This window comes from Acipenser ruthenus, chromosome 4 (genome assembly GCF_902713425.1).
Source record: "Acipenser ruthenus chromosome 4, fAciRut3.2 maternal haplotype, whole genome shotgun sequence".
Taxonomy (NCBI): Eukaryota; Metazoa; Chordata; class Actinopteri; order Acipenseriformes; family Acipenseridae; genus Acipenser; species Acipenser ruthenus.
In genome coordinates, this window is record NC_081192.1 from 27,898,220 (window position 1) to 27,917,969 (window position 19,750).

Sequence of the window (19,750 nt, forward strand, 5' to 3'; positions counted from 1 at the left end):
TGTTTTGTATTTGCAATTAATTTAGAACAATTTGTAGATTTTTTTTTTTCACTTTGACATTATGGACTTTTTTTGTGTTGATCAGTGACAAAAACTCCTAATTAAATCAATTTTGATTCCATGTTGTAACACAATAAAATGTGGAAAAGTCCAAGGGGTGAATACTTTTGAGAGCCTACTGTGCAAAAGTTTTAGGCAGGTGTGAAAAAATGCTGTAAAGTAAGAATGCTTTCAAAAATAGACATGTTAATAGATTATATTTATCAATTAACTAAATGCAAAGTGAGTGAACAGAAGAAACATCTAAATCAAATTCATATTTGGTGTGACCACCCTTTGCCTTCAAAACAGCATCAATTCTTCCAGGTACACTTGCACAAAGTCAGGGATTTTGTAGGCTTATAGTCAGGTGTATGATTAAACAATTATACCAAACAGGTGCTAATTATCATCAATTCAATATGTAGGTTGAAACACAATCATTAACTGAAACAGAAACAGCTGTGTAGGAGGAATAAAACTGGGTGAGGAACAGCCAAACTCAGCTAACAAGGTGAGGTTGCTGAAGACAGTTTACTGTCAAAAGTCATACACCATGGCAAGACTGAGCACAGCAACAAGACACAAGGTAGTTAGACTGCATCAGCAAGGTCTCTCCCAGGCAGAAATTTCAAGGCAGACAGGGGTTTCCAGATGTGCTGTCCAAGCTCTTTTGAAGAAGCACAAAGAAACGGGCAACGTTGAGGACCGTAGACGCAGTGGTCGGCCAAGGAAACTTACTGCAGCAGATGAAAGACACATCATGCTTACTTCCCTTCGCAATCGGAAGATGTCCAGCAGTGCCATCAGTCATCAGAATTGGCAGAAAACAGTGGGACCCTGGTACACCCATCTACTGTCCGGAGAAGTCTGGTCAGAAGTGGCCTTCATGGAAGACTTGCAGCCAAAAATCCATACCTCCGACGTGGAAACAAGGCCAAGCGACTCAACTATGCACGAAAACACAGGAACTGGGGTACAGAAAAATGGCAGCAGGTGCTCTGGACTGATGAGTCAAAATTTGAAATATTTGGCTGTAGCAGAAGGCAGTTTGTTCGCCGAAGGGCTGGAGAGCGGTACACGAATGAGTGTCTGCAGGCAACAGTGAAGCATGGTGGAGGTTCCTTGCAAGTTTGGGGCTGCATTTCTGCAAATGGAGTTGGGGATTTGGTCAGAATTAATGGTCTCCTCAATGCTGAGAAGTACAGGCAGATACTTATCCATCATGCAATACCATCAGGGAGGCATCTGATTGGCCCCAAATTTATTCTGCAGCATGACAACGACCCCAAACATACAGCGAAAGTCATTAAGAACTATCTTCAGCGTAAAGAAGAACAAGTAGTCCTGGAAGTGATGGTATGGCCCCCACAGAGCCCTGATCTCAACATCATCGAGTCTGTCTGGGATTACATGAAGAGAGAGAAGCAACTGAGGCTGCCTAAATCCACAGAAGAACTGTGGTTAGTTCTCCAAGATGTTTGGGCCAACCTACCTGCCGAGTTCCTTCAAAAACTGTGTGCAAGTGTACCTAGAAGAATAATATATATAGTTGTAGTTTTAAAAAACATGGTATAATATTTTAGACCATCGATAATGTTCCCTGCTGCTCAGCACCCTGGTGTTGGGTTAGCAAGCTATTAACTCTTTGGGACTGTAATGCCAGCCTTTACAGGCTCAGTTTGAAAGGAGCCAGCATGGATTATTTAGCATTTTCATTATTAATCTGTCGGAATCCTAGAGGTCCAACCCTCTGGAAGGAGTCATGAGACACAAAATCTATAAACTGTTCCAATCATACACCACCTATAGTGGAGAAACTGGAATCATAAACATTTTAAGTGAGAGCCCCTGCCAATTGTGCCAATGAGAGTGTTGGTTTTTTTAATCAGTTTTTATCAGACAAATGTGTTGAGATGTTTTTACAAATGAAATGTCATTTTATATTTCTGACAGTTTTAGACTGTTCAAACCTCTTCATGGTTTCTTTAACAATTTCATGAACATCACATGCAATTCATTAAAGCAGTCCTAATGTTAAATTTGACATATTGTATTATCAAGGAACTGATTCACCTTGGAAACCGAAGCAGTTAATTCAACAAATCATTCTCCCCGTTTGTATAATTTGGGGACATATTTTACAATGCTATTATACCACAAACTCTTGCCGCTGACTTATCTATGGAGCAGTCCGGGTTTCTAATGCATGGCAGCATAGTTCTGCTTACAACGTGAGGGCTCAGTGCCAGGCACACCATGCTGGGTACCTGCAGCAGTAAGAACACACTGTTAACTGTGATGAGTAAAGGTAAACATGCATTTCAGCTTTTTTTGTTTGCAATAGCAAACAGATGTGCTGTACATATTGAATATTACAAACATTGTTCCCCTTTCATGTAAAGTGTTAACAAATGCTAAGCCATTTTAAAGACATTTGAATTATGACTAGAGTCAGTGTATTTTAACACCATACTTTTTTGTTGATTTATGTTAGATTACATGGAATGTAGACAATCATAAATGTGTTGTAGGCTTCTACAGTTTTAGAATGAACCATGGGACTTAAATGTTGACAGCCTGCTTGTACAATTGTATGCAGGTCCTTTAAATAAAGGGCCTTGTGCCCAAGCACATTTGGCACTTGCCTTGATATGGACGAGACAACGTCAGGAGCATTAACATTAATTGCACCAATAATAAATTCAAATCGCAAGTATTGGCATAACCTTTTAACAGTGTCTCGTGTGAAGTGTTTGAAATTTTGGAGATTTTGTGAATTTTTGGCAAGCTACTTTCTAGATTACTTGTGAAAAGACAAATGGATGTTAGGTTTACTGACAATGTTAGACTCTTGGCAAGCTGTTATTTAATTTGACATTTAAAATGTTAATTATTTCCTCTTAATTTAACTGGTCACAATGAGAAATGATCTAAAAGAAGCACAAATGTGAGGATATGGAACTTTTTATTTACTGTATAAAAAATTATGTTACTAGCTTTTCATTAGAAACAATCCTAGATTTTATCAGTAAGCGATTGATTCAAAGAGACGTTTTCCATCAGCTTCTCCCATAACATTATACAAAAATTATATTTCTTAATTTTACTTTTAATTAAAGCCCATTCAGTATTCAAAAACATGGTCATTGTTTTATATTATTGACAGTCTTATCATTTTAGATTTCAATCATAGATACACAAACTTGGTTTCTGTTGCAATTTCTCCCAAAACAGTACATACTTTTTTGTATATATCATAACCCCTTTATTTTGTGCTCTTAAGCAGCAATCTGTGTTCTGTAATAATAAGAAACCATAGCAGAACCACTACAGCGCCCTGTGGAGTGACATTTCCATGTATGGTTAGTGGGGAGAAATAAGCCTCATGTTAACTCTTCATGTCTGCCAGCTAGACAATATATTTTTTTTATTGCATAGCTGCAGAAAAGATGAAGAAGGTATACAGGTCAAACAAAAGATTAGGTACGACAATGCATTGTGTGTATATATATATATATATATATATATATATATATATATATATATATATATATATATAATTTTTAACAAAATAACTGCTGTAAATGAGAATGCATCATGTTTTAAACAGGTGGCTAATATTTATGAATTGCAGACATGTGATAACATGTTGAACCTGTGTTGTGTATTTCTTTTTCCAAGGTTGTTACCTTAATTGGGAAAAGTAGATTTTATTTTTGATTTTTTTTATTCAGCATATTCAGTAAATGCCAATTAATTAAATCACAGCACTTTTTTTCTCAAAATGTATACATCTGTATGTACATTTTAATTCCTTAAATGCCTGTGCATGCCAATATTGTAACATTGCTCTTGTAGGAAAGGATACAGTGTTAGTGGATGTTTTATTGATCCATTAGATATGTGGATGTTGGAAAACCTGTATTTATTAAGGGTGGGAAAGAAACACAACATTAACCACTGTAGTCTAACAACCAGATTTAATCGATCTTTTAGAAAAAATACTAAATATAAATAATGATATGAAGTAAGATCAGGAAATACTTGACAGCAGTCAGACTGGTGTGTGATACAGCCCCCAAAGCACTAGCGCTACTCATTTATATTATAGTATTTTAATTACATTAAATGTATATTAGAAAGCCACGTGGTACCAGATCATCATGAAGTTGGTGTTATCTTTTTGATAGTATGTGGGTTTAAAAAATAAAACAATATGAAAAATAGATTTTTTTTTATGAAATGTAGAACTATTTTGCTTTTATAGCTGGTCATTTCTTTTAATTGTACCTTTTCTTTGTGCATATTTTGTGAACTTTTTTTTTTTTTTTGGATGAAAGGGGACAAAATACAATTTCTGCAAAAATGCACCAAAAAAGGTGGATTTCTGCTTTGGTGTAGGTACTGTAGGTCATAAGTTGAATTAGTGTTATCTTTTCTTCCGAAGTAAACATGGCCTTGACATGGCGTTTAGCAGGGTTCATCTTATTACTGCTAAAGCTTAGCTTAGCATGACTAAAGTAAATAACGACTCACACATCTGGGTCCTACAGAAACATCTCCTTGATGTGAGCCCAAATAGCCAGAGCATTAAGTTAATTCCCCCCTAGATTTCTAAGATGCGTCCTTTTTAGCCCGCGGAATGTCTGTGAAGAATACAGCTTTTGACCGATTGACAGAGCGTGGAGGGTGAAATTTGATGCATCAGATTAGAATATGACAAAAAGCCTGTCTAAATATTAGCCACAATGCTACCTTTGTTGAGCACTGTCCACCCCTTGAAGTGAAGGCAGACAACGACTGGCACTTAGTATGTATTGATGTTTTGTATTCATTTTTTTGGTAAATGGCAAACCTTTTACGAGCTTAAAGAGGATAATTGAGGTTATGGTGTAAACTGTCAGAGGTCGAGATTTTATCATCTCTCCTGTAATCTTGGATTAGTCTCAGTCTTATTTTTTGTTCCACTTGGAAGGAATTAACTATCAGCATTCTAGGGCACAGTAAGCGTGCATTACCTTAACCTGTCATATGGGTTGTTTTAAATGTTACAAAATGAAGACCAAATGAAAGCTGCTTTCATTATACATCTATCAGAAAGTAAAAATGTAACCCAGCCTGAACACTTTTACATTTATGTTACTTTTTCCTTTATTCTGGATTTTACATTTTAATTACAACATTTTGTAATATTTTCTTTTTCGGGAAACACAAATACCATAATTCCTGCGAAAAACTGGAACATGACAGGTTAATCCGGCTGCATGCATTTCTGTGTCGTGTATGATGTTAAAGCTGGTGATCCCCTGGTCTTTTATTAGATCTGAGCCAGTAAATATAATGTGATTAATCAAAATGGGTCACCTTCACAGATGGGATGTAGTGTCTGCATTGTTTGTAGAGATTTGCTTTGTGTCTTTCAGCAGACTTATTTTATCTTACAGTGAAAATCTGATTCAAATACATGTTTGAAAAAGTAAAAATCGAAAGTGCGTCTGACCTGGAGTAACATGGGATCAGGATAACGTCATGCTTTTTTTTTTTTTTTTTAACAAAATGTGAGCTACATTAAAGTAGCCTTTATTAAGCAACAAATGGTTTGTGCATTTTAAACCATTATGAGTCTTGTTTATTTTTAGTAAGTAGCCATCAATCTAGAACTCGGTGTATTCCCTGTGCCTTCATGTACGCTTTTGCTCATAGATGTGTCAAACTTGGCAGTGGACTCACAACTGTACAGTACAGAACACACAATGCAGTATTATTTTATTTCGTATGAAATGCTTTTGTTTTCACAGGAGACCTGGGGAGCCACCTCTAGTGAAAGGATGGGTTCCCTTTCTTGGGAAAGCGTTTGAGTTCGGTAAAGATGCACAGAAATTTCTCAGTGTTCATAAGGAAAAATATGGAGATATCTTTACAATACGCATTGCTGGTAGGTATTTCCCTGTTTAAATTGTTACACATTTATTTCTGTAATTATTTTTAATTAAAAAAAAAAAAAAAAAACATTTAGCAGGGTACATCACATAGTTTTATTTAAATTGCTTACCACTGCAGAAATGACCAACATTCCGTGACCTGGAGGAAAAAAAAAACTGCAAAAACTGCCAAAATGAATTCTTTAGGTTCTTTACATAGTAAACTGACAGGATAAAGTTTTAAATAGCCTATTTAAAGTTAAGACAGAGGGTTTTTTTTTGGGGTGTATACCTTTGTTTCTTTTTAAATTAATTTTCATACAAGACACAAGTCTGATGTGTAAGATGGAGGTCCTGTCATTGCATTTTACCTACGTATTGTAATTTTTAGTTTACAAAGTACTTAATTTGGAAAATGCAAAATGATGCTTGCAGTGGCTGGCATTGCCTGTACCAGAAATGTGATTCCACTGATTGCTATTTCCAAAGTGATGAGCAAATGATTGTCATTCTGATAAGTTGCAAGGGACATGGATGTCATCTTAATAAAGACATTAAAAAGCACATCTTTCCATGAGAAACATCCTGACCTGTCGCAGAATTCTGTTCTCTAATTGGTTTTGTGTGGTGGTGCAGCAGAATCGTTTTCCCCAAACGTCATTTCTGCGAAGCACTGCTGTACATCATTGTCAACAGTTCAGATAAATCTTCCTAATAAGAGAATGATTAAGTAAATGGGATGTTTTTCTTCTTAAAAAAATAATTGAAACAAAATCATTTCAATGTGATAGTATGTCAGGAACATCTTATTTATACTGGCATGCTTCTAAACAATTCCGGTATTGGACAAAAGTGAAACTTTCGAATGAATGCCCGAGATCAGATCCATTTATGTACAGCTTATCTGGAAACACATCCAAGCAATGCCAGCCTAATTGATTTTTTTTGTAAATTGCTAAACCTAATATGTTCTTGGAGAATTTCCAATGGGCCTTTTAAAAATTGAGTAAACATCCTGTTAACCCTGTTAGAACCTTTGTTTTAGTTGTTGAGTTTTAATCACACTGTCATCATGTGTGTTTCACAGGCATTTAATACAGTGGGCTAGACTAAGATCTTGTTGTCCTGGATTGGGGAAGCTGTAGGTCAAAAGGTTACAGTTCAATATGGGTTCAGTACTATACATGATGGTAGTACTGGCTTGGTTCTAGAAGGTGTAACCTGTCGATTTCATATCAAGCTGGACACCCTTTTTCTAAATGCCTCTTGTCCACAGGCAGTCTAGACCTAAAATTAGGTTATCCAGCAACAGCATTGGTTTGAGATATGAAACTTGTTAACAATTGTATTTCAATCTTAATATTAGTAGGGAACTGTGGCATAATTAAGAAAGATAATCAAAATAAATCTAAAACAGTAAAAATAAACCAGGTTAAAGTAAATAATAAAATGCAAAATAGAGAATTAAACATGACTAAGACAGAGAATTCAAAACAGAAAGATAGGAGACCCAAAAATAGACATGATACCAAATACACAAAAGAGAAGACAGAAGACATAGTATTTAATTTATCAAGTTTATACCGACTAAAAGATACATCGATAAAGATAAACTGGCCACTGAATTAAAGGAGTGGGAGAGACGCATGAGATTAGCAGAATATTTTTTCAATGAAAATATCTCAGATTCAGAGGGTAATTATGATCATGGGATTAAGGTTAATAGTACAAGCACATGGACTCCTCCGGATGGAAGAGATAAATGGTTAGATATGTATATTGAAGTAGTTAAACAAGAAATAATAGTAGGACTAAAGAAAAGATGTAAACTTAATTTAACCAATATTGAAGAACAAGCTATGACTGAGTTGTTAAATGATGATGATATAATGATAAGACCAGCAGATAAAGGCTCAGGAATAGTGATAATGAACACAGATGACTATATGAAATCTGTAGAATGTGAATTAAATAATACAGATACATATGAAGAAGTTAAAAGCAATAAGATCAATAAATCGGTAAAAGAGGTTAAGGAAATTGCGGAGAGACTATACAATAAAGGCATTATATCAAAAGAATTAAAAAAATACATGCAGCCACATAATGCAAGAACAGGCCTAGCAAGAGGAAATCCTAAAATGCACAAAGAAAATCGCCCTATGCGAATGATAGTCAGTACAATTGATAATCCAACACACATAATAGCTGAAATAGCAGAAAAACAACTTAGGTCGCAATTTGAGAAATTACCAAGCTATGTTAAGGATACAACACAATTTTTAAAAAGACTTCAATCAATAAAACACAACCTTCCAGAGAATACAATTTTATTTTGCATGGATGTAAAATCCTTGTACCCAAGTGTCCCTCGTAAAGAAACTTTAGAAGCTTGTCAAAAAGCACTAGATAATAGACTAGATAAATCAATACCTACAGCAGAGGTACTGAACATGATCAACATAGTTTTAGAAAACAGTTATTTTACATTAGTTGATAAGAATTACAAACAAAACGATGGTACAGCAATAGGATCTAAATTAGGAATGCATTTTTCCAGTACATACATGGGGAAATGAGAAGAACAATTACTTAGAAAATCGGAAAGGGAACTTTAAGAATACATTCGGTTTGTAGATTATATTTTTGGGGTTTGGACACATGGAGAAGAGTCGCTTTTCCAGTTTCATAAAATGGCAAATGAGGTACACAGTAATATTAAGGTGGACCTTCGATGGACAAGGAAATAAATAGAATTTTTAGATACCATAGTAAAACTTGAAGAAGGTTCAATTGAGACTGACCTCTTCTGTAAACCTAGTGACATGCACCAGTATTTACACATGTCCTCTGCACATCCGATACACACTAAAAGGGCAATCCCAAAGGGTCTAGGAATAAGAATACGAAGAATATGCTCTAAAGAAAGTGACTATGCAAAACAAAGAAATGTATTAAAAACAAATCTTAAAAAAAGAGGATACAAAGAAAGAATTATAGAGATGGAGTTAAGAAAAGTGGATAAACTAAAAAGAGATGATCTACTAGATTATAAAAATAGAGATAAAAAGGTCAAAAGAGTCCCATTAGTAACGACTTACTCTAAACTTTTGCCCAATATTTCTAAGATAGTTTGGAAACACGTGCGGATTCTACATAATTCAGAAAAATTAAAAAAAGTATTTCTTAAGGCCCCAGTTGTAGCATTCAAAAGAGAAGCTAATTTAGGTGATATTTTAGTTCACAGTAAACATAAAAGAATAATTGACAAAATAGGTTCTACGAACATGTGCACCAGTAAATGTAAAGTGTGTAAATACATAGACAAAAGTATAAAATATAATTAAACATAAGAACACCACATATCCACTAAAAACTAATACCTACTGTAAAAATAGCAATGTTGTTTATGGAATAGCCTGTGAAAAATGTGATGAAATCAAATATGTTGGAGAGACTGGAACTACTTTATATAAAAGAATTCAGAACCATCTTTCATTAATTAGAAATAAAAAAATGAGTGAACCAATAGTACAGCACTTCACCAGTCAGGGACATGACATAAATGACGTAAAGTTTGTAGTATTAGAACAGCTCAAATTAGACAATGTGACATATAGAAGAATAAAAGAAAGTAAATGGATAAATAGACTGAACACGATTATGCCAGCGGGACTCAACAGAAAAGAATGAACTAATTAACTTCAATAAATATATAACATTTAAATAAATAAACAAAATTCATTCAAAAGTTGTGCATGCTGATGCGCTGGGGAGGCCAAATCTAGACTGATCCTCAGAGCCAGCATTGTATGATATAATAAAAATATAAGTTTATATAAAGTAGTGTTAATTAGAATTAATACAGATTCAAAGATAGAAGTAAAAATGATGTCACAAAATATAGAACACCATTACATCATGTAAGAATAAATCATGAATTTGAATGTAAACAATAACAAGTAGTTGTCATGCCGTCAAAAACCTATAAATACCTCCAATGTTTGGATTCAAACACAGGCTCCCTTGAGAAAGATATGTACAACATATCGAAACGTTGGGCAGCTGGCTCTTTGAGCTAAAATATATATGTACATATATATATATTTTTTAGCTCAAAGAGCCAGCTGCCCAACGTTTCGATATGTTGTACATATCTTTGAACGTTTACACAGTTTCTTACTCAATTCTAATATTCTTTTGTCAATATAAATTGACGATAGGAAGTAGTACAGTACTTCAGGAGGTCCCGGTGCTGCCTAGCGCACAGGCCGGGTCAATAGATGCAAATACACAGCCACTATGTTATAGTAAAACGCTATGCTATGGCAGGTAGTGTGATACTTGGACAAGCTGACTGTCCAGTTAAAGTGACGAGAAAAAAAACACCATACAGCCAGCTAATGTCATCATAAAAACAGGTACTTGGATTTTTGCTGTGCTGGCGTTAAAACATTCTACATGAAAAAAAAAAAGGATTTATCAAAACGTATTGCAGTTAAACATCACATTGCACAGGGGGATAACAACAATATAAATGACTTAACATTGATTCTTACCAAGAGTTGGCTTCTTTAAAAAGAAATGTGTAATTGGTTGTTTTTTTCTCCGTTTCATGTTAGTGCTGCACAGTAAACCAGAGTACAGAGTAACTTGGGAAACTAATGAGAAACGTCTTTGTGGCGCGAATTTGACATACCCCAGTGTCTGTACAGCCCGAGATCACAGTAATGTGAAGAAAATAAAAATAATATTTTATATATCTCAATTTTACACTCTTAAAAAATAAACAGGGTACGTTTTGTTTTTTTTTAATCTTTTTTTGTTTTTTTTTTGTCTTCACAATTAAGAATTGAGCCGATTTTTACCGAGGCGGCCTCAATGGACGCTACGCGCCTGTGTATATATATATATATATATACACTGAGCATCAAAAGAAACGTATCACTTATATTTGAGCATCAAAAGAAACTTATCACTTATATTTGGATTAAATTCACTAGATGTGATTGAAAAATGACAAACTGTTTTAGAGCAGGTGCAGTGACTTTTTATTGTGCTGATTAACAACTGACATCACGAAGATGCTGCAAAATGATCTGTCGATCTTGGGCAGGTGTTGTAACTCTTGGTCTCCCAGTTCGTGGACTGTCATTGACAGAGTGTGTTTGGTTATACCGTCTCACCCGGTTTGAAATTGCTGGCTGTGAGCACCCAAGACGGCAAGCCACAGTACGCTGCCCTAGTCCAGCCTCCAACATGCCGATTGCACGAAGGCGCTGCTCTCTTGACAGACGTGGTATATTGTTTTGTTTTTTTTCTGTGATTTTCTTTATTGCTTTTATTCAAGCTTGCAATTCAACAGCTGAAATCACTCCATATCCAGTGTTCAATCAACTGCCTCACTAATTAGGTGATTAAGTGCATATGCTTCAGTCGTAGTCACTCAAGCGTGTCATGGTCTAGGATGAATGATCGAGTGATTAAAAAGAAACCAAAAACATTTCATTTACATACCTTATTTTTTTTTCGAAAATAAATGTGTTATAACAGTGATATGTTTCTTTTGATGCTCAGTGTGTGTGTGTGTGTATATATATATAATTTTGCAGTGGTCTCTTAATTTTTTCCAGAGCTGTATATATATATATATATATATATATATATATATATATATATATATATATAGCTCTGGAAAAAATTAAGAGACCACTGCAAAATTATCAGTTTCTCTGGTTTTACTATTTATAGGTATGTGTTTGGGTAAAATGAACATTTTTGTTTTATTATATAAACTACTGACAACATTTCTCCCAAATTCCAAATAAAAATATTGTCATTTAGAGCATTTATTTGCAGAAAATGACAACTGGTCAAAATAACAAAAAAGATGCAGTGTTGTCAGACCTCAAATAATGCAAAGAAAATAAGTTCATATTCATTTTTAAACAACACAATACTAATGTTTTAACTTAGGAAGAGTTCAGAAATCAATATTTGGTGGAATAACCCTGATTTTCAAGCACAGCTTTCATGCGTCTTGGCATGCTCTCCACCAGTCTTTCACATTGATGTTGGGTGACTTTATGCCACTCCTGGTGCAAAAATTCAAGCAGCTCGGCTTTGTTTGATGGCTTGTGACCATCCATCTTCCTCTTGATCACATTCCAGAGGTTTTCAATGGGATTCAGGTCTGGAGATTGGGCTGGCCATGACAGGGTCTTGATCTGGTGGTCCTCCATCCACACCTTGATTGACCTGGCTGTGTGGCATGGAGCATTGTCCTGCTGGAAAAAACAATCCTCAGAGTTGGGGAACATTGTCAGAGCAGAAGGAAGCAAGTTTTCTTCCAGGACAACCTTGTACTTGGCTTGATTCATGTGTCCTTCACAAAGACAAATCTGCCCGATTCCAGCCTTGCTGAAGCACCCCCAGATGAGTCCAATTTTCAGCTTTGCCCAACACCTGGTTGTCTAATGGTTAGACGGAGACCTGGAGAGGCCTACAAGCCACAGTGTCTCGCACCCACTGTGAAATGTGGTGGAGGATCGTGATGATCTGAGGGTGCTTCAGCAAGGCTGGAATCGGGCAGCTTTGGCATGAATCAAGCCAAGTACAAGGTTGTCCTGGAAGAAAACTTGCTTCCTTCTGCTCTGACAATGTTCCCCAACTCTGAGGATTGTTTTTTCCATATTTTTATTTGGAATTTAGGAGAAATGTTGTCAGTAGTTTATAGAATAAAACAAGAATGTTCATTTTACCCAAACACATACCTATAAATAGTAAAACCAGAGAAACTGATAGTTTTGAAGTGGTCTCTTAATTTTTTCCAGAGCTGTATATATATATATATATATATATATATATATATATATATATATATATATATATATATATATATATATATATGTAACTTTGCCCAGAATTATATGATTGTTATTAAAAAAAAGTTTTTAGATAAATAAAAGATGAACATAATAAGCTCTTGATCATTACAATTTCCAAGCACTCGTATCCAATGACATACTAGTGTACATAAACCTCCCAAACACTGCCAAAAGTCCTATTTTTAAATGCCAATCTAACACACAATCAAGTAATATATTAAGTAATGTATATAATGTTTGCCTAATTGTGCAATTCATTGTATATGGTGAACTATTACCAAGTAACATAACGTATTCAAATTCACGTATTCACACAAGCTTTACATTAAATTGTTAAAAAGAGATGTCTGGCCTACCTGTTTGAAGTGTGTCTCAGATCCTTTACTTTAGTGCAGTAGATCCAATATACAAACAAAAATTGTACTAAACATAAATGTCTGTTCGGTCCAAAATCATACAGAACAATTTCAAGTGAAAAAGCTTTCCGCCTATGGGAAGATTAGGGAATGGGGTCCACAAGTCTGTGGTAAGTTTTGTATGAACAGCACACTCTATAGCAAACGTTGTTATGGATGTTTTCTTTTTACCGCTATCAGTAGCTCCATCCACAGTAATATCTGAATGTTTTAATTTCAAATGGTGAAGCATTGAACTTGTGTTTTTGTGGTACGCCAATTTTGTTTGGAATAATTTACATAGAATGGTTTTCTTGTCCGGTTCCTTAAAATACTTCCAAACATTGCTGTGCCTCATTCCTTTGTTTAGAGATGCCATTATATTAAAAAAATATAACAAATGTCAGAAAAACGCTTGACATTAACTCTCTTACCATGTGGACTGGATACCATACCACATCTATTACAGCATGAACACAGAATGCGCCAGGTCGACCGAGGATAAAACCTGCCCCAGTGTCAATTTTTCTGTTGTACCAATTAAAAACTACTTTGAGGCAATAAGCCTTCCTTTTTATAATATCTGCCCTTACTCTGACACCACTGCAGTTGGATACGTGACAGACTAACTGTATATGTGTGACAAGCTGGCTTTAGTGGTTACGTCAGACCAGAAAGGAGTATACAGACAGACAGTAGTGGTCAGTGAATCTGAGACGCTGCTGCGCTCAGTGTTTCAATAACACAGAAAATAAAATGCTGAACAAAAACAGAATACGGCACTTGCAGCCAAAATAAACAGACAAACAAAACGAATAGACACTAACACACAGGGTGGACGAACACTAAACGCAAAACAAGTACCGTGCTGGTTCTCCAGCACGTAGTGGCAGTTGTTTTGCTTACTTTTCTCTTTCTCTCTCTCGCTCCCATTCTCCACTCTCGAACACACAACCCAGAGTGAGTGAAATTACTTTTCAATTAAACTAATTAATTATTCATTTGAATCCCAGCACGTGAACTAATTCTGTGCAACCCTGTGCTCACATATTAAATACTTTAAATGCACGTGAAGTGAAGTGCAATCCCTGTGCCTAAATACAATTATACATTTTAAACACTCATGCTCATTACCCACATTATATCCCATGTACCAACTACAATACACCAACATTAACACACGCAACATACAACATAAAACACAAAAATACACACAGGGGTGGGGCACATTGCCACAATATGTATTAATTTTAGTAATTTATCATTAAAAAAAATACATTTGGGGAATTTTGTCATGTGACCGGTTATACGTCTAGCATATTATCAAACGTTTGACCACCTCTTTAGAGTTTATACATTTATACATTTAAACGTATAAAATTCCCATCCCTACAACCTTGTGTTCTGAGTGAAGGCCTATCATGTGTGAGCCAGGATCGGATAAAACAGATCTTTATCCTGTATTTGTTGTGTGTGTAGAGACTTTCCTCAGGAACACAGCCTTCAACTCATTGGAATGTAGTGCCCCCACCTCCATCTCTTGAAAAGGGATTATTATTAAATAAAGCAGCAAGAATCTTAGAACAGCATTTTATTTGTAGCTCTCTTTCACAGACCCCGATTTAATTTAATTAGACTTGGCTAGTGCAATGTTACAGACTGAAAAGTGGCTCACTCTAGTTTTTTTCCTAGGTTTATGCAGTTCATTAAAGTGAGTTGTGTGATTGTACTGACATCTTATAATAAATCAATAGTATAAATCTGTCAGCATGACTAACATGCTAATAATTAGCTGAGCATGAATAAATAATTATGCTTCTGGTTTTAGTTGCTATGTCCCTTTCTTGACAAATTATATGTATTCTCATTAATTTTTTTCTTTTCTATTTTCCTTAAGGTAAATACATGACTTTTATAATGGACCCACTCCTTTATCCATATGTGATTAAGCATGGGAAACAGTTAGACTTCCATGAATTTTCAGACCAAGTTGCACCTATGACTTTTGGCTACCCCTGCACCAGAGATCCAAAATTCCCTGGAATGGCTGAACAAATCCAGAGGGCCTTCCAGTATCTACAGGGTGACAGTTTGACATCCCTCATTGAAAGCATGAGGAAGAACTTGATTTTTCTGTTCCAGCAAGACTACTTGAATGTAACAGAGTGGAGAATGGAGAAAATGCATCATTTCTGCAAAAAGATCATGTTTGAAGCCACTTTCCTGACTTTGTTTGGAAAGCCTCCCCATGCTAACAGACACCTGGGTATGGATGCATTGAGAGAGAAATTTGAGAAGTTTGATGCAAAGTTCCCATTGTTAATTATGAGAATCCCCATCTCTTTACTGGGAGAAACCAAAACAATCCGGGACGACCTGATCAATTTCTTTCTCCCGCAAAAAATGGCGCAGTGGTTGGACCCCGCAGCATTTATTCAGCAGAGAACTAAACTTTTTGAGCAGTATGAACTACTTGGGGACGTTGACATAGCTGGTAAGGCACGTATATGTAATATAGCTAAACCTGTTTGCCATAGTCACCAAATATGGTTAGCTGAGGGTTCTGTGACCTTGACACATTTTCCATTCCCCTTAATTGAATAATGATGTTTTTATCCTGCAACAACCTTTTTAGATAATTGAATTCTCTTTTCCCTTTTTTTTGCTGAGGTGGTAAAACAAGATACTTAATGCCGATAATGAAAAAGATTACAAAACCTCCCCAACCCCCCCCCCCCCCCCCCCACACACACCTTCCTCCCAGAAAACATTACATTTAAACCATCCTCATTAAGCAGAAAATTAGACTTCAGAAGCCTATTGGTGCTCATTAGCATGCACTGATCCTTGGCTGGGTCTGTGTCCTAACATCTTTTAATTAGCACACTGCAAATCTAATCAGTGTAATAAATGCTATTAATCTTCCTTTTCACTTATTTCTCCCAGCACATCATTTTGCCATTCTGTGGGCCTCTGTTGGAAACACACTTCCAGCCTCATTCTGGGCCATGTACTACTTAGTGATGCACCCAGAAGCCCTAGCAGTGGTGCGTGGCGAAATCGACCATGTTCTCCAGTTAACAGGTCAAGAAGCAGGCTCTGGACATAGCATTACCCTCACTAGAGAACAATTAGACAGTCTGGTCTATTTAGGTAATTTTTTTGCTATCCCTTATTTTGCATGTACATTTGTCATAAGATGTTACTCCAGTAGGGAGGTTGGGATTCAATAAAAAATGCAGCACCTGGATTATTTCCATATTGTACGATGAGATTCAATCAAACTTTTTAGAGGTGTGCTTTAATTTAAATTGATCAAAGCTACCAAAATAATTCCATACATTTTCCAAGCTATGAACATCAATTCTGTCAGTAGGTGAGTGGTGTGGGTGAAAATACAATGTCCAGATAGTAATTAAATGTTCAAAACAGTCTGTATTTATTAATGCAATAATAAATCTGCCTCTCTACCAGCAATGGTATTGGGGTGTATATGGCAGGAGTTCAGTACCAAAATGATAACAATAATATTTATAATCCATGTGGTGCACAGCAAAGTGCTGTCTGGTGTGGTGCTCACTGTGCTGTGTAGTACAGTGCAGTGCGGTTGGTGCTTGGGGTGGTTGTGATGGCTTTCTGGCTGCAGCTGCCTGGCTCCAACTCATCTGCAAACCAGGGATTCGGAACAGAAAGAATGAATCTTGGTTATAAATCTCCCTCCCGACCTGTGAGGGCGCTGTATAAAGGGAACAGAGTGCCCTGGATTGGATGGCCTGACAATTCATTCCCAGGGTTAGGTGGAAGTTGGCCATCTAGAAAGGGGGCGGAGCTACAGTACACCAAATCATCGCCCCAGAAGGGAAGCGATGTGGCAACCTCGGATTAGAGGAGAAACAGTTGCACTCATTAACCAAGGGGGCATGACTGACAGTATATAAGGGGACGTAGCAAGGATTGTGTTCCTTTGTTTATGGTTTAGCTGAACCGGAAGGAGTACTGTGAATTACCATGAGTGTTTTGTTTGTTTTATCGTGTCTAAAAATCTACATGTTTGTTATTATTAGACGGCTAACACGATCCTGAGCTGTTTCTTAACCCTTAGCGGTCCATTTATTCAGCGCCTGTCAGGCGCGTTAGGTCCAATTTATTTTCACACGCACTGTTTATTTTACGCATGCTGTTTAAAAGTATTTTTTCACAGTAAAACAGGTTTAAAAGGCACTGCATATCAACAGGACACTCAGTACTGCATCTCCAGCCCTGCCCCACCCCTTGTTCGCTGTATTTTTCACATACTGATAAATCATCTCCTGATCACTCGTTTTATCACCAAACCCCTCTATAATGCGATCCAAGTCATTATTTTATTACTATAACATCTCAAAGTATAATATCTCAAAGCCACAGTCTATTCAATCGTTGAATGATGCCCCGACAGCACAGCACAGTCTATTCAATCGTTGAATGCCCCGCAGCTGATCACAATTGACTTGTTTAGTAATCTCGCAACTACGCGCTTTCTCCAAAATGTCCGACTTCCAGTTCCCATTTACCATTAAGTCGAACAGTCTATGGGAAGGCATACCACCAACCTTACACAGTGCCCTTTGTGTTCGGGAGGGAGACTTGCAGCTCAGATTCCTTCTTTCCCTGTCACAATTCACTATATTAGATTTCTTTCACCTAGTGTAGTACCAGACATCATATTTCCTATATATATATATATATATATATATATATATATATATATATATATATATATATATATATATATATATATATTGTCACAAAGACGGCCAGAGTGGGTGGCGTCAGACCGGAAGCAGGAAGGAATTCAAACACAGACAGACGGTGATGGTGAGGTTTCAAACAGCACAAAAACACGGGACACGGCACTTGACGCCAAAATAAACAGACAGACAAAACGACTAGACACTAACACACAGGTGAAACGGAGACGAACAAACACGTTGAGAATACACTTATTATATTTATAATTACGCTGACGATTTTACTCCTTCTCTCTCACCCGTTCTCCACTCTCTGAACACCTAACCCACGAGTGACTAAACGTGCATCTATTTATACTGTTTGTGCTGGGATTCAATTACTAATTAATTATTCACTTGAATCCCAGCACGTGAATTCATTACGTGAAACCCCGTGTTCACATATTATATTTTAAATGCACGTGCGTGATGTGCAATCCCGTGCCTAAATACAAATATACACTTTTTAAATACATGTGAAACACAGACCCGTTTATATCCCGTGTACCAATGACTATACACCAACATTAACACACGCACGCAACACACAAATGCACACAGGGACGGGGCACATTGCCACAATATATAATACACATTTCAGACTTGTATCGTGAATGAGTGTGCGTGGTGTGGAAAATGGAGAATTATTTGATTCCATACATTTCGACCACTCACTTTAAGTGATTTTATGTCGGCATACGTTTTTTATATTTTTGCTAGTGCAGTGCTATGTTCAGGAGAAGTCTGTGTTTCGTAGTTTGTCAGGGAAATAACCTGGGTCACATAAGATGTATTTAAGGATTAAACCTACTGTACCCTGTAGTGTGAATCAAGGTCACGGTGGCATTCTTTTTTGTGATACATATGCACTGCATTATTTTCCCTCCTTTCTGTTTGTGACAGACTTTTAGTAATTTGCTTAATCTATTAACATTTTTTGATTTGTTTCTAATGTACATTAGACTCTCACTAATCCAAATGCAAATTGGAACTCTGGCCTGTTCAGATTAGGGATTTGCTTTACATGCTGAAAACACCTTGCCTAGTCTGTGCTTTATGATTTGTACACTTATTTTCCATCATAAAAACAGTAGCAACTCTGTGAATAAAAATACAAAGACAGCTGCAAATGTTTTACACACATCCTAGAATTACAGTATGATGATGAAGTTTGGTTTAAAGTCTGTGCATGCTTTGGTCTATATAGTAGATCATTTCAAACTGCTGGTGTTTGGATTACTGAGACTACTGTACCGGTAAATGCACTGTAAAAAAGACCAAAAAAAAAACCAAACAAAAAACTACCTTTTCAGATCATTTAAAACAGGTATTTGCAAGTATAATTGTTTGTGTGCCAATGGTTTGTAATTACCTTTTCATTTCTTCCAGTCCTCTGTTGTGAGTTGATTGACAGCTCACTGTTTGGCGACCATGTTGTGTTTCAGCTAACAAGACTTTTCATTTTAACTCAATTTGCCTGCCTATCACAGGGATGGTGGCGGGCCATGCTCAAGTCACTAAGCTTTGCCTCTGCAGCTTGCTCCATTTCTCATTAGAACACATTTATTCAATGGAAATTGGAAGACAAATGCTTGGAGGCATGTGAACAGAGTATAGCAAATTGAGATTAAAGATGAAATATTTAAAAGTATACTGGAGAAGTTTAAAGAAATCTAAAGTGAATTGACTTCAGCTTGGATGGAGATAGGGACTGGCGGCAGTCTTGCTTAGATATA

At 36.3% G+C, this 19,750-nt stretch overlaps 1 protein-coding gene across 2 annotated transcripts in view; it reads left to right on the plus strand.

Moving 5' to 3' along the window:
- Positions 1-19,750, plus strand: part of LOC117399708 (cytochrome P450 7B1) — a 90,164-nt gene that overhangs the window by 60,583 nt on the left and 9,831 nt on the right. Inside the window, exons 2-4 of one of the 2 annotated variants that reach the window (XM_033999055.3) lie at positions 5,841-5,977; positions 15,143-15,739; positions 16,192-16,398. In XM_033999055.3, the coding sequence (XP_033854946.3) occupies positions 5,841-5,977; positions 15,143-15,739; positions 16,192-16,398 (941 nt within the window). The remainder of the gene's footprint in view (positions 1-5,840; positions 5,978-15,142; positions 15,740-16,191; positions 16,399-19,750) is intronic. The other variant, XM_033999056.3, reaches the window with a different exon arrangement.